Source organism: Globicephala melas, chromosome 9 (genome assembly GCF_963455315.2).
Source record: "Globicephala melas chromosome 9, mGloMel1.2, whole genome shotgun sequence".
In the NCBI taxonomy this organism is placed as follows: Eukaryota; Metazoa; Chordata; class Mammalia; order Artiodactyla; family Delphinidae; genus Globicephala; species Globicephala melas.
The window spans coordinates 1,679,701-1,705,434 of NC_083322.1; the positions used below are offsets into that span (position 1 = coordinate 1,679,701).

Below are 25,734 nucleotides of genomic sequence, written 5' to 3' on the forward strand. Positions count from 1 at the left end.
AGAATTTTGCACAAGTAGTCACATGGCCATCCTGGTCTGGTACCAGTTACTCTAGTCTTCACAGGGATGGTCACTGCACAGTGCCGCTTTCCTGGGGCCACCACCAGGCCATCGCTAATGAGAGCTGCTTCGCTTCCCCTTGCTCCACAGCATCTTCCCCTGTGGTTGCAGATTGTGAATGATCATTTTAGTGTGAACGTTTGAAAATATGTTTTTTAAAAAACATTTAGAAAGTTAGAAAAAAAAAGTTTTAAAAAACTTTAAAAAAAGTTTTAAAAAACATTTAGAAAATCTTTCCAAGAGAAAGATTATCTCTTTCTTTCAAACCGGTTACTCATTCTGCTTTTCTCACCAAGCTCTAAAATCATAACTTTGAACCCCACCCCTTGCCTAAGGACCTTAAAAAATAAGCTGAGTTAATCAGTTTGTGGACAATTGTTTGTCCCCTTGCTACAGAACACGCCTTCAGGATTTACCTTAAAATCCTGTTTTCACTGCGAGCGTCAATATGGAGACGGCGCGTTACATTTTATCTCAAACTTCGGTTCTGCTTTAGAAGTATTAGCCTTAAATACAGTCTCCAATGTTCCAAGCTCAGTCCTTTTATAAAAGTCTGTATTTTGATACAAAACGATTTAGAAAAGCACAGTGCTCGCAGGACAAATGAGTGAGTTGCTGGCTGCGGCCTCCCGACGGCAGCGAACCAGAGTGGCCAGGGGGATGCACGCATTCGCAGTGCAAGTTCCCTCACCTGTGATTCGTAAAATGCAACACGCCTAGATCACGTGGGAGGCACGTGGACTCGCGTGACTTCCCCCAGATGGACCAAAGTGTGTGCATTTTTGGTCCGTTCAGTGGTAACAGTTGCTCACTGCAAAGTAGTGAAACTGTGATAGCCTCCAGCCTCCCTACTCTGGACTCAGTCTGGCCTTTGGAAATATTTACTGTGTGAGTCTCTCTGATCTCTGTGAATTGTAATCTCCCAAATTAGGAATCTTTAAGTCTTCTGTGTATACCCTTCCATCAAGATGCCATCCACTCCTTTTTAAAAGAGACAAGGTCGTATAGTTATTGGTTTATTAGAAATTTAACGTCTTAAACCTTTTAGGGTTTTTGTTAGTGTTTTGGTTACAGTTGCGCAGGTTTTAGATGGCTTGCCCATTTTCGCATAAGTCCTGCATGATTTTTCAGGAACATACACATTAGCAGGGATGCCTAGATGGGTGAGTGATATTGTGATTCCAAAGGGCTTCAAGATTCCAGAAGTTGGTCTCCTTAGATGGGCTGGGAAGGAAAAAGAGTTTCATGGATTTCAGTTACATTGTAAAGACCTGGATTATCACTGTGGGTTCAAATCCAGATTCTCAGTTACTAGCTGAGTGACCTTGGGCAAGTTACGTTCGCTGTTGAGGGAATCTTATGAGAAAAGACTGGGCAAGTTCATTTGTACCCCCTCCCTTTTCTTTTTAATTCCACATACAAGCGCTATCATATGATATTTGTCTTTCTCTGCCTGACTTACTTCACTCAGTATGAATTTATCTACAAAACGGAAATAGTCACAGATTTAGAAAACAAACTTACGGTTACCGGGGGTGAGGGGAGAGGGATAAATTGGAAGACTGGGATTGACATATACACACTACTACATATAAAATAGGTAACTAATAAGGACCTACTGTATAGCAAGGGAACTCTACTCAGTACTCTGTAATGACCCATATGGGAGAAGAACCTAAAAAAGAGTGGATGTATGTATATGTATAACTGATTCACTTTGCTTTACACCTGAAACTAACACAACATTGTAAATCAACTATACTCCAATAAAAAGTTAAAGAAAAGAAAAAGGCCTGTGAACAGCTGGGGCACCAGAGTAAATGGTTTTTATTAAAGAGATTTGGGGATAGGGATGTATTTGGTCTTATTTTTTTTCTCTCCCTGGTCTTCTCAAAGTGCTGTATGATATACTTGGAAAAAACCCTTTTAGTATAATCGTTTTTAGAACTTTCTGAAATGTAAGACTTCACCAGCTAGTCTAGATCAACACCGTCCGCAAGAAATGTCACGTGAGCCATGTCTAATCTTAAAATTTATAGGAGCCACATTAAGAAAAGTTTCTAAATAGGTGGAATTAAATTTAATATTTTACGTAACCCAACGTATCCAAAATATTTATCACTTCAAAATGTATCAGTTGAATAAGCTACTGAGATCTTTATATTCTTTCCTTCCTGAAAGGCTTTGAAATCCGAGCGTGTTGTGCACGCGCATCACATCTCCATCTGGACTGGTCGGCCACAGGTGGCTTGTGGCTCCCTGCACTGGACGGCGTGGCCTGGTGGCTCAGAAAGACATACACTAGAAAGGAGTGACCGTCATGTCTGGGCACGGAGAGGTAGCCAAGCCAGGGCCACTCCGATAGCTCCTTTGTTAAACGTTTGAAGACTGATGTAAGTGGTAGGGGTGATCTGTTGTTTAAAGGGTGTGGCAGTGGTGGCTGTCACCTGATGGCTGTCTTGCTCGTCCTTCCCCAGCACAGAGCAGTCTGCAGAAGTTGGCGTCCCATCCAGAAACCACATTCCCCATTCCCCCTGTGCTAGGTGGGGCCACGTGACACAGCGTTTCCAATGGGAATGGGGTCTCTGGGCTGGACACACAGGTCTCTGAGGCCCAGGGGATGGTAGGGCGAAAGGATGGTGGGGGGACAGTATCTGTGTCTCACAGGGTGGCATGCTGTGACTCAGGTCACTGAAGCTCTATTTTCAGTCGCTGAAATTAGGGGTTTATTTGTTGCAGCAATTAGCAGTGTCCTGGTTGAGAGATTGTGGCTCTTTCACGGAACTGGGCGGGATGAAAGGAACTCAGCCCATCGAACCTCGCAGTCATTTAGGAGCGTGATGCGTGGAACGTGTTCTCCGTGGACGTGGGGGACTTTCCCATTTCAAGTATCCTACTCTATTGGACATCCCGTGTGCGTGGTTTGTCTGTTCATTTGTTTTTATGTGGATAACCTGGCGGGATGCCATGTCTGTGTAAGTCACCTCCATTAGAAGTTGCCTTCACGGCCCTGGTATTCCCTTCCAATTCCCATCTGTCCTGCAAGAAGACTCGAGCCTGCGCGGGCAGCGGCTGTGGTGAGTGAGCCTGCCCAGCCTTGGTCCCTGGGTGTTAACCAGGATGCGTGCTGGGTTTCAGGGAAAGGCCGTGCTGTAACACGGCAGGCGGCCCACGGGCTTTGAATCCAGGCACCTGTGTTTTGGGGTTTTGCATGCAGTTGATTTTCAGCCATACCTGGAGGTCTGGAGGAAGAAGCTTTTCCATCTATGAATCCAGTTCTGTTTCTTACTGATTCTAATTACGCTTGCCTGGCAGCTGGACCCTAGCTTATGGGCTCCAGCTGGCAGTGTTTCATTTTCTCTGTTCCTCAGCCTTTCAAATACCTGATAATCTCCAAATAAATTATTGAAAGTAGAAGAGTTCCCTATACTTTATAAAAGGAAGAATTACTTGGAAATGCATACAGCTGCCTTCCAATTAATGTTTTATAACTCAGGTTTTCTGTAAATTGGGTTTTCTTGAAGTGTGAGATATTTCCCATTTAGACCTGTAAGGTGAGGTCTTTTCTTCCTCCAAAATGATACCTCAGAATAAAAAGGATCACGTTCTGTTCCAGAGTGTCTCAGATTATGAGGTATGTTCTCAAATTAGTTCTGAACAGAAGTGCTACTTGGAGCAGACAGGTTGGTGTGAAAGGATCGCAATGCTGCTTCTCAGGTGAGCTCCCTGGACCCGCAGCATCTGCATCACCTGGTAACTTGTTAGCAATGCCAACTCCCGGGCCAGCCCAGCCCTCCTGGGTCAGAACCTGCAGATAGGAAGCAGCCGTCTGTGGTTTAACAACACCCACGGGGTTCTGATGCTCACTCATGCTTGAGAACTGCCATCATAGAAGTTTCCCAATTAATTTTTGAGTCAAAGTTATTTAACACAGCTTTAGTCATCATTCCTGGAGACGTAACCACCCAACTCCCAAGTGTGAGGTGTCCCCGTGAGCTTTCAAAGGTCACTTAAGAGAGCAACGGAGTAAATGTGGAGGCCACGAGTATTTATATATCCCTCTCTGTATATATATGTTAATGTTGTCACGTGTGTGGTGAGGTATCTCTGTGGTGCTCTTCCTACACGTTGAGTGAGTTCTCACGGCTTGAGTTGGAGCTGGTGTGCACGCCGCTGGGTCCCACGTGGCCCCAGTGGGGACAGTCCCTGTTGTCGCCTCCCTGCGCTGCAGGCCGCCTCCATTCCTTCTCACTGTCAGCTCAGGCGATGGGAGTGCTGCGCTCAACGCTAGCCCACCGTGCAGAATTCTCCCTGGGTCCCCGGGTTCCCGCCTCTGTTTGTCTGTGGGTCGGTCTGTGGGTCAGTCTGCAGAATTCTCCCTGGGTCCCCGGGTTCCCGCCTCTGTTTGTCTGTGGGTCGGTCTGTGGGTCGGTCTGTATGCCAACTACGGGGGACACAGCAGAAACACTTGCTGAAGAAACGGGCTCGTCAGTTTCGCAGATGCAGCTAGTGCCTCTGTGGAGGGCGGGTCTTAATGCGCCCGGCCGGCCACGCTGGCCTCCGACCTTAGTCTGCTCCCTGCCCCTTCGTCTCTTCGGGGTTTCTCCATGACACGGCTGGTTGAAACTGATACCGTTGTCAAAGTGTTTCCTGCCTCTTTCCCTCCAGGAAGGTGGGGCGCACCCAGAGGAGGCCGTGAGTCTGGTGGGGAAGCAGGCAGGGGCTCCGGGATGATGCTCGGGTCTGCAGAGGCCGCTTGAAAACAGCCGCTCCCCACCTGGAACCACGTTCTGAACGGGCGAGGTGCAGGGTCAGTGCCGGACGCAGGTGTGCTCGTTTGTATTTTCCTGTCCGCCACACCTGGCATCACTTTCACACTCGTTAACGACCATGCTTTCTTCCTCGGCTTAAATGGAAAGCATGTCGTAAATGAGAAAAATAACAATCCCCTTTATATGCAGTGGTGGTTAAAGACTTAAAATGCAGGTTATTCAACCTAAGCTAAGTAATTTTGCCTTTACCCTGCCGTTTAGCTGTGGCAGGGTGAGGGATAGAAAGCATAGATGGGTCCCAGAGGAGCCTGGGCCGGGCCGGGCTGGGGCACATCTTGTTCCTTTAACGACAGGGCGCCCAACCCAGCAGGAAGGCGGGGTGGGGCCGGGAGAGGGTGCGGAAGAGAGGGTCTGACAGCGAGGTGCAGGGGCAGAGGAGGAGCGGGCAGGCGTAGGCCAGGCGCCCCCAGCTGCTGCCTCACCCTCACCGCCTGCAGGGGACACTGCCGTCCCCACCTCGCCCTCCATCGCTGATGCCAGCTTCTCCCCAGCCTCGCCCCCGCCTCTCCTCAGGAAAGGCACTACTTTGCCGTAGGGATCTTCCGGTCTGGCGAGACTCACTCAGCCCACGAATGACCGTCATGCTCCTCCGTCTCTGCGACCTCTGCACGGCCGTGCGTCCCCCGCGCCTGGGCTGGACGTGCGCTCTCTCCGGACGCCCAGAGAGCACTTTTGGCCCCTTCGCTTGACACTTGTCACCGGCTGGATGCTCATACCTTTTTCCTGTGTGTATTTCTTATCTCCTCGTTCCTTAGATTCATCTTGGCGAGGCCCTTAGCGTTCAATAAAAAATGTCGACTTTAAGTTTGCAATAGATTAGAAATGGAGACACATACATGCCCTAATGTGCATATTCTAAAGGACTGCAGTACAGGTTCCTTTGTGGGGATTAAAAAAAAGGACAGTGTCTGCGTGGAATGATGCTGAAGGAACCTGCCGTGTCAAGATTCAGTGAGGCATCAACGTTTGGCTTCTAATTATAACATTGACGTTAGCTTGTTAATAAACATACCGAAAATCCTTCAGTTTATATTTATGGCAAATTTCTAAAAGTGAACTGATGTGACTGTCTTTATTCTTGTGCTTCAAGTATTGGAAAGTTAGCAAGGGTAATATTTTAAAAACTTAAATCATTATATATTTACGGACTACCTATCGTGGCCAGGTCAGAGCAGTGTCCTAAGTGTAGCTATTATGAAATATTTCTTAAATGTCGAATTCCTGTGTGATTAGCATCCTTCTTCTCCTGTTTACTGCCTCACTGTCACACGGGTCAGAGGCCTTCCCTGATTGAAAAGGCAAGCACCACACATGCAAAGACGATCGAGGTCTAGTTTTCAAACTAGGGGTTAATATTAATTCTATGGACAAAATACATACATTTTTCAATTAAAAAAATGAATATCTTCTTATATTTTTCTTTTTAAGTCTCACATTTCAGATATTTGATAAATTAAGTCATTACAAATTCAGGTTATTGATATATAAAGCAATTACTGGTCATTTACAAGTACATCCTGGCTAAACAGTAAAAAAAAAATCCTAACAAAAGTGCCCAGGTGAACTCTGTCTGCCCAGGAGGCCCCTCTCAGCATCCATCTTGATGTCAGCAATTGCTTACTAATGTGTTGACTTACGGCCGCCCTCAAAAGCCAAGTGAAAAGCCTGGAATTTACAGCATATCAATGAATCAGTTGATAAGCTTTTACTGGTTTAATATCCTCCCCGTCTTGCTGCTTGGAGCCACTTCAAGTTAGCAACAGAATGTTTGCCATCTCTATGTGATAAAGGAAGCCAAAGGACTAAACAAACTTTAAGACCATTATGCTGTTTGGCGAGATGTAAATGAAAAAAAGTAAGAGAAATCTCCTGCGGGAGGGTGTGGGAGCGGCAGCCCCTAAAGTCAACCACAGCATCTGACAAATCCCTAACCTCACTTTTTAAACAATGGTCAGGACTTTTAGCTTGGGTTGAGATAGTATAATGCATTTGAAAAGTTTTAATTGCAGCAATAAAAGGCCATACCTCAATTATATGACATATGCTAGCAGAATTTCTAGATAAGGATCAAAGGCATTCAAGGACCAACCACTGCATTCTGGGCAACACTTGGGCTTTCTGTACACACTGGTGACAGGTATGAGCACAGCAGCTCTAGTGACCTCTCCAGGCGGCTTTGATCTGAGTTCACCAGACGACGCAAGAGCGCACCAGGCCTCCTGGATCATCCCTACGGCCCCAGCGCCCTCCATGACAAAGGCGCTGCTGACTCAAGGTTACTTTCTGACACTTACTTGTGGGTACAAAACGCAACATTTGACCCGCACAGTTCTTACCACGGGACTGCCATCTATTTAAAAGAACCTACAGTGTGACACAACTTCACTTTGCTCTGTTTCAGTCTTGTTAGGAATGTGCCAGTGATATTTCAGAGCAAGGCAGATCTGCGGAGAGAAATCCTCAGCATATGGAAGCATGACTATTTGTAGAAAGATGACCTCTGTATTCTACTAATTAGTTAAGACCCAGTAGATGCAGGAAGACTAAGGTAAAAAAAGACTTCATTAATCCCCTCTGCAACAGAAGAGTGAAAATGCAAGGCCACAGTTCTTTTGCAAGTAAGATAGATTAATTTATAAAAATAGAATGGCCTGAGCTAATCTAATCTAGAGTATTAAAAACATATCCATCTTGGTGAGATCTTGAAACTTTAAAGGAAACAAGCACTTCCTCATTCATTGTGCCTAAAAATATCACATTATTATCCCTCTTTGCCTTTCTTTTCTGTTGATTAGACTTCTTTTCCCTGAAGGTAATTAAACCAGTGGTTCCCAAGTATGACAAAGAAGTTTTCACCCATCTGCCAGAAAAGAAAATAAGTGAATTCAGTGGAGTGAAATTTCTTAAAGCTAAACGGTTCAGTGTAAAGGCATATCCTTTAGTGTGTGGTCAAGTATTTCCAACTTTCCTGGTGTTGAAAAATAGTCCTCCTTTTATGAGATGATTCTGATGGTGTATGATGCTTGGTTTTAACTCTTACTTGGCAAAATAGAAAGGTTTTGAAAGTTGGCAGTGACCTTGTTGGAGCCCCGAGTCTCTCTTTGACCATCGGTAGACTCCAAAGGTCTGGAGACCGCTGGGGTACAGAATTGCAGCAGGCTGCGGGGGGAGAAGGCAGAAGCTGCTGCAGTGTCTTGGTCTCACTGACCAATGAGGTGGTAGACCCGACATTTATCTGTCTGCCTTGGGCAGCGGGATGTATCGCATGAAATTTGCAATTTCAATTGTGTAGAGTAAACATAAGACGAATTTGCATTACTGTAACTGTCACCAGTGGTGAGTATGGAAATTCAGCTTAGAAATGTGGCTGTTGGTTGCACGACACCCCAGATTCAAGAACTGTTGTTCCACAGGTAATGAAGAATTTTACCGTATCTGATCCTGTGGTCACTGCACATTTTGCTTTGTAAACGCTCCAATTTCTAAAATTCAAACACTGGATCCCTCATAGCACACTGATCTAAAGTTCTGTGCACATTTAGGTTGTGAGGAGGGTGACGGGGTGAAGACACGGATGTCAAACTGCAGAGCTGAAAGGCAGGCCTGTGCAGGAAACCTGGCACTCCTGGAATGTCCCTGTCACAGAGCTAGTCTCCGGCCCCAAGGAGCCTTGATGAACTCACTGTTCACTTTGGCTTTGGAATTTATCTTTCACTGCATCTATTACTAGGAAACCTACAGACCCCAATTCTTCTGAGGCTGGGCTTCAGGGTACATGTTTAGCTCTGAAAAACTGTAAAGATGAATATAATGAGAATCCAGGACCAAGAGTTATATTTTTATTTTAAATATCTTCACCTGTGATTTCTAGACTTTAAAGCCTCATTATACTGACAAGCTTAAGTTAAAGTATTTTTACAGGTATTTAAAGGAAAATGATCAGTTCAAACTTATTTTGTTACTGAAACACACGTTTGTTCCTTGATGAACTGAATAAATTTAGTTTCTATCATTAGAAAAATGCTATTTAATTCTTTTGTAAAATGGGGTACACTATTAAACTAAGATAAAAGTCTTTCCTAAAGGCACCTCTGGATGATGATTTCTCTCTTTACTAACTCAGGGTGCATGGTTGTTTCATGTCTAACATTCTTTGTCATCAGGCTGTTCTAGTATTGCACTGTGAAATACTTATTCTACTCACAGGATTACATCTTTTAAAAACCACAAGAAAATAGCCGAAACCCCTAAAGAATATATGTGTCTTAATGTATGTATAAGCCAATGCTCCACTGTTACTAAAAATCCAAGTGAAGGCGGTCACTTTGCCTTGTCGACTGTCAGTGTGTCCAGTGCTTTTCTGCACAGCGGCCTGGCGAGGTGGGGGCCGCTGACCTCTCGCTCCACCTGCAGCGTCAGCGTCGAAGCTTCTACCTCACACTGGGGTCACCAGGCCGTTCCCCCTGCCAGAGTGCGGGCAGAGCTCAGTGCCCAGTATGACATCTATGTTGTATTCTACTAATTTTATTTATTCACTTAAAAAGTATTTACATAATTAATCCATGTGGAACTTTTTTGAGGATAAGGTATGAAGTAATGTCTATTTTTCTCCTTCACATGAATGCATAAATTAATTGATTTTCTCAATCTTTTTCTTCACTGATCTCATATGTGTCCTTTACTGTAGACTTAGAATCCCTGTGCACTGAGGTGGGTGACTTTCTGCTGGTTCATCACCTGTTCATCTAACATTTCACAAGAATCTTAGTTACCAAAATTTTATATATCTTTTGATATTTAACAAGGATGTTCTACCTCATTACAGCCTTATTGGGATATAACTGATGTACAGCATGGTGTAAGTTTAAGGTGTACAGTGTGATGATGTGATGCATTTATATGTTGGGAAGCGATGACCACCGGAAGGTCAGTTAACACCCCCATCATCTCACACAGTTACCATTTCTTTTTTGTGGTGAGAACGTTTCAGATCTCTTGGCAACTTTCAAGGCTCTAATACCATACTGGCAACTGTAGGCACCATGCTGTGCATTAGGACATCTAACTGGAAGCTTGCTCTCTGACCGGCATCTCCCCATTCCCCCCACCCCTCTCCCCAAGCCCCTGGCCACCACCATCTGCACTGTTTCTTTGAGTTCGACTTTTTTAGATTCTACACATAAGCGGAATCATACCATATTTGTCTTTCTCTGCCTGATTTATTTCATTTAGCATAACGTCCTCAAGGTTCATTCATGTTGTTGCAAATGGTAGGATTTCTTTCTTTCTCCTGGCTGAATTCCATTGTAGATGTACCACATCTTCTTATCCATTTATCTGTTGACGGACACTTAGGTTGTTTCTGTGTCTTGGCTGCTGTGCCTAATGCTGCCATGAACAGGGAAGTGCAGAGATCTCTGTGAGATCTCGGTTTCATCTCCTTTGGAAGGACAGATGCCCAGGAGTGGGATTGCTGGGTCATATGGTAGTCCTACTTTTAATTTTTTGAGGAACCTCCATACTGTTCTCCATAGAGGCTGCACCAATTTACATTCCCACCAACAGTGCAGGAGGGCTCCCTTTTCTCCACATCACCAACACTTGGTATTTGTTGTCTTTTTGATGACAGTCATTCTAAGAGGTGTGAGGTGATATCTCATTGTGGTGTTGATTTGCATTTCCCTGATGATTAGTGATACTGAAGACCTTTTTCATGTACCTGTTGGCCATTTGTTATGTCTTCAGAAAAATGCCTATTCACCTCCTCTGCCCAGTTTTTTAATCAGACATTTGGGTTTTTTGGCTATTGAGTTGTATGTGTTCTTTATATATTTTGGATAAAAACCCCTTATGAGATATATGATTTGCAAATATTTTCTCCCAATTTGTAAGTTGTCTTTTTTCATTTTGTAGACTGTTTCCAGTGATGTGCAGAAGCTATTAAGTTTGATGTAGTCCCTTTATTTATTTTTGCTTTTGTTGCTTGTGTTTTTGGTGTTATATCCAAAAAATCATTGCCGAGACCATTGTCAAGATTTTCCCCTGTGCTTTCTTTCTTTTTTTGAATATTTATTTAATTTAATTAATTTATTTTTCTTTTTTTGGCTGCATCGGGTCTTAGTTGTAGCACGGAGGCTCTTAGTTGTGGTGCGCAAGTTTCTCTCTAGTTGTGGCACGAGGGCTCCAGAGCACGTGGGCTCTGTAGTTTGCGGCACACGGGCTCTCTCGTTGAGGCGTGTGAGCTCAGCAGTTGTGGCACGTGGGCTTATTTGCCCCGTGGTGTGGGATCTTAGTTCCCTGACCAGGAATCGAACCCACGGCCCCTGCACTGGAAGGCGAAGTCTTAACCACTGGACTGGCAGGGAATTCCCTGCCCCTGTGCTTTCTTCTAGGAGTTTTGTGGTTTCAGGCTTTAGGTTTAAGTCTTTAATGCATTTTGAGTTAATTTTTGTTATATCCTCTTGATGAATTAATCACTTTATAATTATATAATGACCTTTTCTGTCTGTTACAGCTTTAAAGTCCATTTTGTCTAACAGAAGCATAGCTACCCCTGCTCTCTTTTGGGTTCCACGTGAGTAGAATATCTTTTTCTGTCCCTGCACTTTGAGCCTATTTGTGCCCTTAATGGTGGAGTGAGTCTCTTGTCGGCAGCATATGAGTTTTGTTTTTTATCTATCCAGTCATTCTATGCCTTTTGATTGGAGAAATTAATTCATTTGCATTAAGAGTAATTACTGATAGGTGAGGACTTACTAATGCCACCTGATTGTCTTCTGGCTGTTTTGTAGTTCCCTTGTTCCTTTCTTCCTCACTTGCTGCATTCCACTGTGAACTGATGACTTTCCAGGGTGGTACACACTCATCCTTTCTCTTGATCTTAGCGTATCTACTGTAGGGTTTTGCTTTGTGGTTACCGTGAGGCTTATATAAAACATCGTACAGGTATAAGTGTATTTCACACTGATAACTCTGATTGCATACAAAAACTTTACCCTCTTACTCCCCCCTTTTGTGTTTTTGATGTCACAATTTACATCTTTTTTATAGTGTATATTCATTAACGAATTATTGTAGCTGTAGTTATTTTTAATACTTTTGTCCTTTAACCTTTATAAGAGAGTTAAGTGGTTAATACACCATAATACTACAATATTAGAATATTCTGAATTTGACTATGTACTTTCTTTTACAAGTGTGATATATATATTCATATGTTTTCATGTTACTAATTAGCCTCCTTTCTTTTAAGCTTGAAAAACTCCTTTCAGCGTTTCTCGTGAGGCAGGTCTAGTGATGAACTCCCTCAGCTTTTGTTTGTCTGTGAAAGTCTTTAATCTCTCCTTCATTTCTGAAGGACATCTTTGCCAGATAGAGTATTCTTGGTTGGCAGTGTTTTCCTTTTAGCACTTGGGCATCTTCTGAGGTTTCTGCTGAGAAATCCAGTTAGCCTATGGGCATTTTCTTGTTAAGTTAGTTACAAGCTTATTGTCTCTTGCTGCTTTTAAGATTCTCTCTTTGTCTTTGATTTTTGAGTTTTATTGTAATGTGTCTTGGAGAAGATCTCTTTAAGTTGAGTTTGTTTGGTGACCTATGAGCTTCATACACTTGGATATCTAAATCTCTCCCCCATCTGGGAAGTTCTCAGCCATTATTTCTTTATATCCTTTCTGCCTCCTTCTTCCTCTCTTCTCCTGGGACTCTAATAATTTACAAATTGTTTCTTCTGCTGTATCCCAAAGATCACATATGCTTTCTTCACTCTTTTTCTTTCTTTTTTCTTTGTTCTCCTCCTACTGAATAATTTCAAAGGTTTTGTCTTCTAATTCACAGGCTTATTCTTCTGGTTGATCCCTTCTAATGTTGATGCTTTCTACTGAATTTTCCATTTCATTCATTGTATACTTCAGCTCCAGAATTTGCTTGGTTCTTTTTAATTTTTTTCTGTCCCTCTGTTAAACTTCTCATTTTGTTCCTGTATTGTTTTCCTGATTTCGTTGAGTGGTTTTTCTGTATTTTCTTGTAGCTCATCGAGCTTCCTCAAAACATTTATTTTGAATTCTTTATCACGTAAATCACAGATCTCCATGTCTTTGAAGTCAGTTATTGGAAGATTAGTGTGATCCTTTGGTGTGGTCATATTTCCTTGATTTTCATGTTCCTTGAAGTCTTGTGTTGCTGTCTTTGCATCTGAGGAAGCAGTCACCTCCCCCAGTCGTTACTGACTGGCTTCAGGAGAGAAATCCCTTCCACCAGCCCTGCTGGGATACTGAGGCTTCTCAGACGGTCTGTGGATATGCCTGCTCCACGCTCCTTGCTCCCTCTGTGGCAGAATTCCAAGCATGTGTGCCTTCTCTCAATCCTGCAACACATCAGGCTAGGTGCTGACAGCCTCCTTTGCTTTCCCAAGGTGAGGCTGGAGCTCGAGTCGGTGGTGCCTCCCTGCCTGCAGACCCGGGCTGGCTTTCTGCACATGCTCACTAGCTATCTGCCAAAGCTGGCTCTCACTATCAGGGGTGCACCCAGGGAGCCAGCCACGTGGTGTGGGCGAGGCATGTGGAGTGCTGGGGCCAGGAGAGGGAGCTACAGGAGAGGCATCCCCAGTGGCTCCTGAGGGGGCTTCTTGATGGAGTCCTCAACACTGTTGGTAGGATCCATATCCCTTTAATGTCCTCTGAGAGTCCTATTTACTGCTTCCCCAGTCTTTTCCATCCCCAGTCATGTGGCTCATAATTCAGTACTCTGGATGGGGTGAGGGAAAGATGAGCCTCTTTGGCAGTGTCCCACATGGCTGGGGAAGCCAGGCACTTACTCACATGCCCTCATTTTCCCCTGTGGGGGAAATCACTTGGCCCTGAGCTGTGCTTCCTTGGGGGGAGGGTGACGTGGGTAAAGTCAGGCTATTCTTTCCCTCTCCAATGTGTCCAAACTTGTATTTCTTTTTGTTGTTCCAACAGTGTGCTGGAACTTTGCCTTTGGAAACGTGGGCTTCCACAAAGGCTTTCTTGTTGGTAGGTGATTGTCTAAGGCAGTGCTCTCCAGGGGCACCCAGGCTGCAGGTGAGAGGGGCTGCGGCAGCCTGGAGCAGGTTCAAGGGCCACTTCAGGGTCCACAGCCTGGACCAAGGTGTGTGTGCCTGTGACTCGACGCTTGGGTGGGTGAGACTCCTCCCGGGTCCCTTGGCTTATGGAGCTGGATCCCACAGCTCCCATTAAGGCAGTTTTGTCCGTGGATGAATGCCAAGCTATGTTGCTGGTTAGGGGGAATACAAGTGAGGGACAACTTATTTGGCCATATTGCCAATGTCATCCTCAGAAAACTTTTCCTTATCAGTATTTATATATTTCTTGTAAGTTTATTTTTAGGTATTAACTATTATGAAAGGGATCCTTTTCCATTGCATTTTATATCTGATTATTGTTGCTATACAGGATGCAATTATTATTGCATATTTATCTTGAATTTGAACATCTAATGGTTTAGTTCTAATAATTTTTCAAATGATTTTATAGATTTAAAATCCATGTGTATAGACAGTAAATATGGATTATATAATGCACACACATTGTATTTTTGTTTTCTTGTATTATTGCATTGGCAAGGAATGGCCAAAGTGTGATTGTGGGTAACCTATTTAGCATCTTTAGGGTTTCACTATCTAAAATAATGTGTTTTTAGTTTCTGATATATAGTCTTTATTGAGACAAGGAAATTTCATTTAGTTCTAGTTCGCTGTCATTATTAGGAATGGCTGTTAAATTTAATATATTTTCAGTAAAGATTGAGATGCTTTAGTATCATTTTTCTGTCATTTTCTTAAAATTTATTTTATTTTTGGCTGCATTAGGTCTTCATTGCTGCGCACGGGCTTTCTCTAGTTGCAGCGAGCAGGGGCTGCTCTTCGTTGCGGTGCATGGACTTCTCATTGTGGTGGCTTCTCTTGTTGTGGAGCATGAGCTCTAGGTGTGTGAGCTTCAGTAGTTGTGGGTCACAGGCTCTAGAGTGTAGGCTCAGTAGTTGTGGCTCACAGGCTTAGGTGCTCCAAGGCATGGGGGATCTTCCTGGACCAGGGCTCGTACCCACCAGAGTCCCCTGCATTGGCAGGTGGACTCATAACCACTGCGCCACCAGGGAAGCCCCTTTCTCAGTCATTTTTATATTTTATATTTCTTTCTATGTTTGCTATTTTTATAGGAGGTAATTTCAATTATATTTTCAGATTTAACAGCACAAAGTTGTATACAATAGTCTTTTATAATTTAGAGATAATTTCCACATATGTGATTATGCCTCCCATTCTGTGTATCTGCATTCTGCTTTATCTAATTTGTTTTAACCCTGGTGAGACTTTACCTCGTAGTTGTACCTGTTTTTTTTTTTTTTTTGGAAGAGCTTTTTTTTCTTTTTTAACAGCTTTATTGGAGTGTAATTGCTTTACAATGTTGTGTTAGTTTCTGCTGTATAACAAAGTGAATCAGCTATACGTATACATATATCCCCATATCCCCTCTCTCTTGCCTCTCCCTCCCACCCTCCCTATCCCACCCCTCTAGGTGGTCACAAAGCACCGAGCTGATCTCCCTGTGCTATGTGGCTGCTTCCCACTAGCTATCTATTTTACATTTGGTAGTGTATATATGTCAATGCCACTCTCTCACTTCGTCCCAGCTTACCCTTCCGCCTCCCCGTGTCCTCAAGTCCATTCTCTACATCTGCGTCTTTATTCCTGTCCTGCTCCTAGGTTCATCAGAACCACTTTTTCTTTTTTTTAGATTCCATATATATGTGTTAGCACACGGCATTTGTTTTTCTCTTTCTGGCTTACTTCACTCTGTATGACAGATTCTAGGTCCATCCACCTCACTGTTAATGTTTTTTAAACTCTGATGAGCTGTTTATCTTATAGTTTCTCTTTTCCAAAGTACCAGCTATTGGCTTCATTTACCAGTTTTACTTTTATCCTAATAAATTACTTATTTTATTTTTATACTTTCTACTTCCTACATTTAAAGATTTGAATGGTTGGTTCATTATTCTTTCATCTTTCTTGTTCAATAATAAATGTATTTGACACTACTGTCCTCTAAGTAAAGCTTTAGCTATGTACCACAGAATAGCAGTGTCATGAACACCAGAATAGTGTATGTTAGATTCCCAAATACACTTTAAAATTCATTTATTTTATTGTGATTTTCTATTTTATTTCTTTTGTTTGTGCATTCCTCATTTATTCTTGAGCATGTCTTTGTGTAGAACATTTTTGTTTCATTTGGTTCAAATCTCCCATAAGCAGCTACTAGCAGATTTTTTTCAATGTAATTCAAGAATCTGTTAATACAGAAATTTATCTCAATTGTTGTTTGTTGTAACTGTTATCCTATCATCTTACGTTTTCTACACATTATCCTTTCTTGTTGCCTTTTCCTGACTTGTACGGAATCTTTTTTTTTTTTTATTTTTTGGCCATGCTGCGTGGCATTCGAGATTTTATTTCCCTGACCAGGGATCGAACCCGTGCCCCCTGCAGTGGAAACGTGGAGCCCTAACCACTGGACCACAAGGGAAGTCCCTGTAGGAAATCTTTTTATATCACCACATATATATCCACTTTGGTCTTCATAATTGCTATGAAGAAATCATTGTATGCATGCTTCCTTGGTGGCAGGGTCTTGGGTTGTTTATCGTTCTTCCTCTTTTATAATCATTGCTATAGTTAACATACTCATGAATGTATCTTAGAAAACATTATGAGCATATCTGGGGGGTAAATTTCTAGAGAAGGGATCAAAGGGAACTGTCAGCCAGCAGGATGGTACATTCTTAGTTCTACCAATGGCTTATAAGACTATTTCCCCCTCCTTCTTATCAGCTCTAGATAATTATCAAAATTTTCAATTCTTGCCAATCTAATAGGTGAAATAGGTTCTTATTCTTGCTTTAGTTTAGTTTTCTCTAATTATGAGTAAGGTTGAGCGTCTTTTTATATAGTAATCACGTATCCGTAGTCCTGTAAACTGCTTGTCACATATTAAGGAAATTTGCTTCTAGTCCTTTGAATTGCAAATATGTTTTCCTGATTTGTCATTGGTCTTTCAATTTTTTCTCCCTATACATATGTTTTGAAGTTTTATGTAGTTACCAATCCTTTCTGTTATGGTTTGTGTGTGTTTATCGTTTTACAGATCCTACCAGAGAGGTCCTTCTCACTCCCACATGAGGAATTTATTTTTAATGCCTTCTTCTAAAATTACTCTGTTTAAGTTTTCATGTTTAACTCTTTGTTCTGTATGGAATATATTCTGGTGTAAGGAGTGAATTCCATTTTTGTTTATACCCTCTCCTCCTCCCCTCCAACCCCCCCGCTTCCTTCTCATGTCTGACTCAAGCCCAACTCCTTGGGATTTAGAAACTGTACACTAGTTCTACATTTCATATAGAGTTTATCTTTACATTTTTTTTTTTTTTTTTTTTGCGGTATGTGGGCCTCTCACTGTTGTGGCCTCTCCTGTTGTGGAGCACAGGCTCCGGATGCGCAGGGTCAATGGCCATGGCTCATGGGCCTAGCCGCTCCGCAGAATGTGGGATCTTCCCGGACCAGGGCACGAACCCGTGTCCCCTGCATCGGCAGGTGGACTCTCAACCACTGCGCCACCAGGGAAGCCCTATCTTTACATTTTAATTGTTAACATTTCACTGCATTTGTATTCTCTCTTCGGATGTACATGTGTATATGTGGGTGTGTGATCTATTTAAGGGTTAGATGCAGACATCACAATACTTCACCCCTAAATCCTTCAGCATGTGACTCCTGAGAACCAGGACACTGTACCTGACAGTGACACTGCAGTGAACACACAACTGACACATGACTACTGTATAATATATGGTCCATGTTCATATCCCCACATATCCCAATTATAGCACTGGTTTTACATTTAGTTTTGATCCAGGATCCAAACAAAGACCTCTCATTACATTTAAATGTTATATCTCTCAGACATCTTTGTTCTAGAACATTCCTCTTCTTTTCTTTATAACACTTTACAATTGAAGTCAGCTGTTTTGCAGAATATTCCTCACTTCGGATTTGCCTGGTTGCATGTGTCCTCACGACTGGGTTCAGGTGAAGCAGCTTTGGTATGAAAGTGCAAAGGCAGTGTTCGGTCCCGGTGCTCCCCGTGCACATTAGGGACCCGTGGGTCACTCTGTGCAGCTAGTGGCGGTCACTGGGCTGCAAAGATGTCTACCAGACCTTTCCAGTGTACAGACTTCTCATTCTTTGTATAAATTCTCACTGATGTGTGGGATGATTCTTTGAGATTGTGTGAAAATCCAGTTCCTCGACAGTTGTTCACCCAATAGCTTATAGTAATTTACTGACATAGTTCTCAAACTATCATTTGTGTGCATCTATACAGTCTGGATATATCTGTAGAATCCTGGGTAAAATGAAATTCGGTGACCTAGTTCAATCACCTTTCAAATTCCATTGAAGCACACTGGCATTTTAAAGTTGTGGATTAACGCTTCCTAGATCATGCCTATAGCTCAGCATGTGAGTTCCATCAAGTAGGAAAAGGTAGGAAAAATCATCAGATTGCAAGAGTCATTTCCTAAACAGAAGTGCAACAGAACAGGACCCCATCCCCTGTCCCAGATGTCCTCCGCACCCTGTCCTGCTGGAAGGGGTGTGAATGACTAGGAGAAAACAAGGTAGAATCCCAGATTCTCGATCACAGCCTCTCACCCCCCTGCTTCTGCCCCCGACTTCTCCAAAGGCCAGAGCGGCTGCAGGAACTGCCCACCCTGCCAGAGGGGCGCCTCCTAGAGCCAGGACAGGGGACAGCATCGTGGGCATCTCCAGCCGGCCGGCGCCACAGAAGCCACTGTTCAACCTCCGTCATCGAGATCCACAATATTTTAAGGCCATTTGCTCACATACTGCCTTTAATGGTCTCCTACTCCTGAGGGCAAATCAAGTATATTTTCTTGGTAAGTCTGAGGCACAGACATCACATAAGCCATGATTCTGATTTTTTGCACATACTGATAGCCACCTTGCTTGGAACAGTTACCTAAGCGATCAGGAAGGGTATTAGAAAAAAAAATCTATTATCGCACTGCTTTAGAGTCGAGCCTAAATCCTCTTATTCTTCCGATTCCCGCGCAGTCCTGGGACGCTGTGAAGAAGCCCCTCACACCTCCCACCCCGGCACACAGAAGGTGGGCGAAGTTGCAAGACGCCAGAGAAGGAGACGCACAGACAGCAGCCCGGCGGCCTGAGGTCAGGCCGGGGGTCGGACGACAGCACGGGGTTGACGTGTTGATGGCAGCTGCACGGGGCCAAGGTCCTTACGCTTCACACGCCCACGGAAGTCATACAGCGGAAGAAAGGGGATCCCGCACACAGTGAAGGGTAATTTTCTATCACTCATTGTTCCACGTGGGAGTGCAGCCCCCAAAATAGGTACGTTTAGAAAAGATCGAAATAAATGTGTGAGTGATGCTTCCACAAGTAAGTGTAACAGGGAAGTGTGACCGTGAGTTTTATCTTAGTGATTTGAGGGTCACATCGTCAGAATAGCATACTCTCTTACAGTGCTGTCCTAAAGAAACGTGGCCTATAGCACTAAATCTAAAACAGCATAAAGACTAACTTGAACAGTACGTTAACATTAGTAATAAATACAAAATCTCCGGTGCCTACTGTGTGGTATGGGTCAGGGCTGGAGCAGCTCTGCAGGGAGGGGTTACTGCCTTCACAGCACAGGCGCGGACTCTGAGGCCACAGCTGCAGCTGTTGGCCTGAAGCCGCTGAGCTGGGGAGGGAAGACCGGGGACTGCGGCCCGGGTAGCCGCTCCTTCCTCTGGGCCCGGCCATTTTGTATGAGGCACATAACGGAAAGTTGTCAAACAAGCCGAAAAGTACAGATAAAATGGTTAAAAGAAAGGGTAGAAACTGAACTTATTTATTTCTAAAACGCTCGCATTTTGGTGACCCCAGGAGGTCCTCAATAAAATGGTAGCACTGTGGGCCTTTCTTTTTTTTTTTTAAGTTCGCTTCCATTTCTCAGGGGATGTTTATTTAAACAACTGTCATAAAATGGCCAAACAGAAGTTGCTTTGAATTTAACCTTATTCCAATTTTATGAATTTATGATTTGACTAGAAGAGGAAATCTGAAAGTATGGACCGACTGGGTTAGAAAGCCAGTTTAAGGTGCCCGCATCTCAACCATTTGTAAAAAGCCCCAAACTGAAGTAAGGCTCAGGGTTTCACGGCCTCGCTGGCCTCCATGACCCATGAGTCACTGGCAGGGACCCGGCCCGGAGCGTCGAGGGTCACACCCACCTTTGCTTCAAAGAACTTTCTCCTCAACTTGGCGTCCGTGGGCGGCACCGTCCTCCTCAGCTCCCGGTACCACTTCCTGACCACGTGTCCCCTCCAGAAGGCCTGGATCCTGGAGCAGAGAACCCCATCAGCCCTGCCGTGCCAGCCCCGGGACGCGGCCAGGCCACAGGGAAGACCCCCCAGCAGCTTCCAAAGGCCTCCGAGCACCCTCTCAGATGGGCAGGCACGTTCCTGCGGCTCGGGGACCCCTCACCTGGTCGCACACTTTATTCTGAAGAGTCGGGCCCCGTCGTGAATCACTCTGGTTTGATACTGGTTCTTTCTACAGAGAGGACAGGTTTTTTTATTTCCGAACTTTTCAAAAGCCTGAAGGCATGCCTGAAGAAAAACATTTCGCTTAAAATTTTACGAGTAATTACTTATAAACAACATTTTTACTTCTAATGTAATTATAGTGTTCTTTTCTCTCGTAATTATGAGACAGTCCAATTCAGATTATGAAGGGAAGAGGTTTCATCAGATGTTAACACCTTCCTCCTGAAACTTGCTCCAAAAATGGTATTTTATAAGAATATACATGCAGATACATCAAAAACTTCTGGGAACACCTCACGTGACGGCGGATGGTCCCTGCATACGGGCGACTGCACAGTGAGCTCCGAGGGCGAGAGCTGTCACCCACTCTGGCGTACCGTACCAGCCATACTCTCTCATACAAACATCGGTGGCTCTTCTGCCACAGAAAATTCACCTTTTTCAAAACAGGATGAATTGTACTCTAGCCTAAAGTCATATTTCTAAGCATAAATGGTGGTTATGGATAAAATAAATGGTTCCTTTGAGGAGCCTTTAAGTGAGAGAGACGAGGCTCCACCCCTCTGAGCTACAAGGATGCTGCGAGCAGTTCAGGATGGGACAGACGCGGGTTACTCACCCTGTGGAACACATGGGAACATGAAAGCAGCACCTGTTCACGAGAAGACAGAGATGTTTGAAGTTTAAATTAGTTTAAAAGAGAAGCAGCATCAATGCATTAATTAAAAGAAAAATTCTGACTATTTAAAAAGTAGGCTGTGTTGTTTCTTTGACAAATTTACAAAGTAGATTAACAACTTTGATATTTACAATATTTAGCGTTTAAGTTTAGCATAGCACAGGTATATAATCTCAACAAGAAAAACTAACTTAACAACAATCTGAAACATCAAACGAACACATGAAGTTTGCTGTAGAATGAGTGTATATTTAAAACGGAAACAATTACAAAAGAGAAGTATTTCTGGGCAGATCCAAAGAGAGAGAGCACGCTGGTGAGGACCCAGGCTGGGGGGCGGGGAGCAGAGAAAGGAAAACAAATATCTTTCCTTAGGGCTTTGTTCAACTCAACTGCACTCTTGAATTTAATTAGCAATACACCCTAGAGACATATGAATCACTTTTTCTTTTTTAAATGCAGGGAAAGTGTGGTCTCCAGAAAATTCCACCTTCCTGTGACCCAAATTCTCCACCAAGTGATGACATTCTGGGCTGTGACAAAGGAGCTTGGACTGAACGAAGAAAAAGGTAGCTGGCTCTTCTGGAAGGAAAGGCCAGGGAGGGGTGAGACCAGGACAGCCAGCACGAAGCGACTCAGGCGCCCGCGGCCTCTCTCCGAATATGTGGGACGGAGACAGGCGGCAGAGGCATTTCACCAGCAGTGCAGGCTTCCACCTTCCCAGGGCCACGTGATCCTGGTGAAACTTTCCAGTTTCAAAGTGACCACCGCCCCCCCCCCCCCACCGTGCCTTCGTCTGGTCTACACTTTTCTTCTTTAATGGGAAGAATGGAAGAAATATCAGAACAAATAGAACTTAGAAAGATCTAAAACCTTTCCTTGAAACTTACTGCATGCCACCAATAACCCTAAATTGGAAAAACTCAGTAATGAAGGTCCTTTTTAATTACCAGCCTTGAATCTAACCGCAGCCTTTCGTGCATTCAATTGCTCATTGTCAATAGAATCATCTTTCAGAGTGTTTCATCTATCAACAGACATTTGATGATCTATATTGAATAATATTTTACTCTGTATATTTAAAATATACTTTCAGGGCTTCCCTGGTGGCGCAGTGGTTGAGAGTCCGCCTGCCGATGCAGGGGACGCGGGTTCGTGCCCCAGTCCGGGAAGATCCCACATGCCGCGGAGCGGCTGGGCCCGTGAGCCATGGCCGCTGAGCCTGCGCGTCTGGAGCCTGTGCTCCGCAGCGGGAGAGGCCGCAGCAGTGAGAGGCCCGCGTACCGCAAAAAACAAACAAAAATATATATTTATATATATATACTTTTAAATGTCCATAAACATTTGTTATTGGCAAACACTCTCTGAGATAACAAAAATAAACGATTCAGCCTTGGTGAATACACTAAAAATGTCCCAGAAGTTCAGATTAGATTCTAGCTGTCCCAAGCACACTTCCTGAGCTGGCCTACTGTGGATCACGTGAATTGTTTATGTCCTCATCTGTTAAAGGGGTATAATGCCTACCTCCGAGACATACGAGATTAACTGAAGCCTTCTCAAATCATTAAATGTCAGGAAAATGCCAACTATTGTTTATAACTAAGGAAAAAGCTAAACATGAGAACAATAAATAGAAATGCAAAATAAACACGTGTCTATATCTATAACCAAAAATGCTATAGTGAGAAATTTATAAAAAACAACATGGAAGAAATGGTGGGCATGTTGCATCCTGATTCCCCCTTAAGATATTCAACTTCAAACTTTCATTCTTCATACCACAGTCAGGCTAGATATTTATAGCATAATTACGAAAGAGGTTGCTGGGGCCAGAAAGATTCCTTGTGGCTTTATTAGCTCTTTTGCTACTAAAATGCTAAATCATCCTAGAGGTATTTCTGTGCTTTAAGGGCTAATATCTTTCTGAAATATCCAACTTTCATATATGTAAGATTAGGTTCTGATAGAGAACTAGAACATAATAAGTATGTTTAAAATAACGTGTGAGTTCAAATTAGTAAAGAACAAAATTGTATGACTGTGAACTAACTCATTAACAGTGAAACTTATTAAAGCAAATTAAGTTTGAGGGTTTACGTGCCAGTATAGTAAGTAAAGCTGGGGTTCCTAGGCTGTGAATTTTAAGCCTGCCTTTAACTGTATTTGCTGTATTTTTTAAAGCAAATTTCCAAGTGCCTCTGTGTAGGAAGCATAATGCTATGCATGTGAGAAATCACTACACGGTGGCCATTAGCTCAAAAAAAAAAAAAAAAAATCTAAGAATAGCAAAGTCCCTAACTTTCAGGAGATTAAAATTTAATTAGGCAGACAAAGTATGTATAGAAAAAACCCCTATGACATAGATTGATTGTATATTATGCATATTATCATCAATCTTACTATGGTAAACTTTCATGAATAAAGATTGTTAAAAGATTTTACTTAAAGATCCTTCCACAGGTTCTTTGGAGAGATTCAGTCTTCGTTTTTCTTTTATGGTTTCAAGTCACAAAACAACTTAAAAGTTCCCCACCCTTCTGCCCTCGGTGCCCTCCCGGCAGCGTCCCCGCTCACCCCCAGCTGCTCACAGCCAGCGGAATGGGAACATTCCTTTTGTACAAACTCTGTACTTGAGAACTAACAGTATTCAGTAAATAAGTCTGTTTAATGAGGGTGTTTAGCTCTTTCTCACACACATACTTTAATTAATGGAAACAAAATGTAAGTCTTTGAGGGTCACATAGGAGGAAGAGACTGGAAAATGAAGCATGGACTCCCTTAGCCCCAGTTCAGAGTCCAGTCACTAGAGAATGCCCCACGGGCCTGCTTATCTAAGCTCACGCTAAACACCTGCGGGCGAAGTTCGAATTCTTCTTTGCATATTGGGCACGGCTGCATGGACTCCCCTTGCAGGATGGATCTTTGCTTCACTTTTTCCCATTCGTCTGATGACAGTGGCAATGGGGGAGGCTCAAAGAGGCCCAGCTTCTGTGCTGAAGTTAAAACAATATGAAATATGAGTTAAATCTCTTCTAGAATATGGTAACTCATGCATAATTTTAATGACATTATTTTGCAAATATTAAAGCAAAACACTTCCATTGCATACTTTATTCCACCATATTTAGAATGCTGCTTTTTTACGGGTGCACAGAAGTCAAGGAGAATACTATCTTACATTTATGCTTTAGGCTTTTATTTACAAAGAATTCCCCATATCTATTTCATTTTCATGATTCTATAAGGTAGGCTGGACTGATATCACTTTTTTTTTTGCGGTACGCGGGCCTCTCACTGTTGTGGCCCCTCCCGTTGCGGAGCACAGGCTCCAGACGCACAGGCCCCAGACGCACAGGCCCAGCGGCCATGGCTCACGGGCCCAGCCGCTCCACGGCATGTGGGATCCTCCCGGACCGGGGCACGAACCCGTGTCCCCTACATCGGCAGGCGGACTCTCAACCACTGCGCCACCAAGGAAGGCGTTTAGTATAGTTTATAGTGCTTGTTATCATTGGTGGATTTGCTTTGGCTGCTCTCTTCTTTCTTTCTTTTTTTTTCTTTTCAAAATTACTTTGTAATTTTTTTATTTTTAAGAATTATTTTTTATTTTGATAACTTTCTTTTTTTTTTTCTCCGTTTTCTTCTGAGCCATGTGGCTGACAGGGTCTTGGTGATCTGGCCAGGTGTCAGGCCTGAGCCTCTGAGGTGGGAGAGCTGAGTTCAGGACATTGGTCCACCAGAGACCTCCCAGCTTCACGTAATATCAAATGATGAAAACCTCCCAGAGATCTCCATCTCAACGCTAAGACCTAGCTCCACTGAATGACCAGCAAGCTACAGTGCTGGACACCCTATGTCAAACAACTAGCAAGACAGGAACACAACCCCACCCATTAGCAGAGAGGCTGCCAAAAATCATAAGAAGTTCACAGACACCCCAAAACACACCACCAGACACAGTCCTGCCCACCTGAAAGATAAGATCCAGCCTCATCCACCAGAACACAGGCACCGGTCCCCTCCATCAGGAAGCCTCCACAAGCCACTGAACCAACCTTAGCCACTGGAGGCAGACACCGAAAACAATAGGAACTACGAAACTGCAGCCTGTGAAAAGGAGACCCCAAACACAGTAAGTTAAGCAAAATGAGAAGACAAAGAAACACACAGCAGATGAAGGAGCAAGGTAAAAACCCACCAGACCAAACAAATGAAGAGGAAATAGGCAGTCTACCTGAAAAAGAATTCAGAATAATGATAGTAAAGATGATCCAAAATCTTGGAAATAGAATAGACAAAATGCAAGAAATATTTAACAAGGACCTAGAAGAACTAAAGAGCAAACAAACAATGATGAACACCACAATAAATGAAATTAAAAATTCTCTAGAAAGAATCAATAGCAGAATAACTGAGGCAGGAGAATGGACAAGTGATGGGGAAGATAAAATAGTGGAAATAACTACTGCAGAGCAGAATAAAGAAAAAAGAATG

At 43.3% G+C, this 25,734-nt stretch overlaps 1 protein-coding gene and 1 long non-coding RNA gene across 2 annotated transcripts in view; one reads left to right on the top strand and one right to left on the bottom strand.

The window, feature by feature from the left end:
• The window catches only part of RNF32 (ring finger protein 32), a 39,292-nt gene that overhangs the window by 1,677 nt on the left and 11,881 nt on the right, over positions 1-25,734 (bottom strand). Inside the window, exons 4-7 of the mRNA XM_030854347.2 lie at positions 24,091-24,233; positions 21,178-21,210; positions 20,497-20,621; positions 20,244-20,352 (exon numbers count right to left, since the gene is read on the bottom strand). Coding sequence (XP_030710207.2) covers positions 20,244-20,352; positions 20,497-20,621; positions 21,178-21,210; positions 24,091-24,233 — 410 coding nt within the window. The remainder of the gene's footprint in view (positions 1-20,243; positions 20,353-20,496; positions 20,622-21,177; positions 21,211-24,090; positions 24,234-25,734) is intronic.
• Positions 17,560-22,409, top strand: LOC115851897 (uncharacterized). The gene is made up of 3 exons (XR_004038964.2): positions 17,560-18,884; positions 19,063-19,308; positions 21,700-22,409. It is a non-coding gene; the product is annotated as an uncharacterized lncRNA (long non-coding RNA).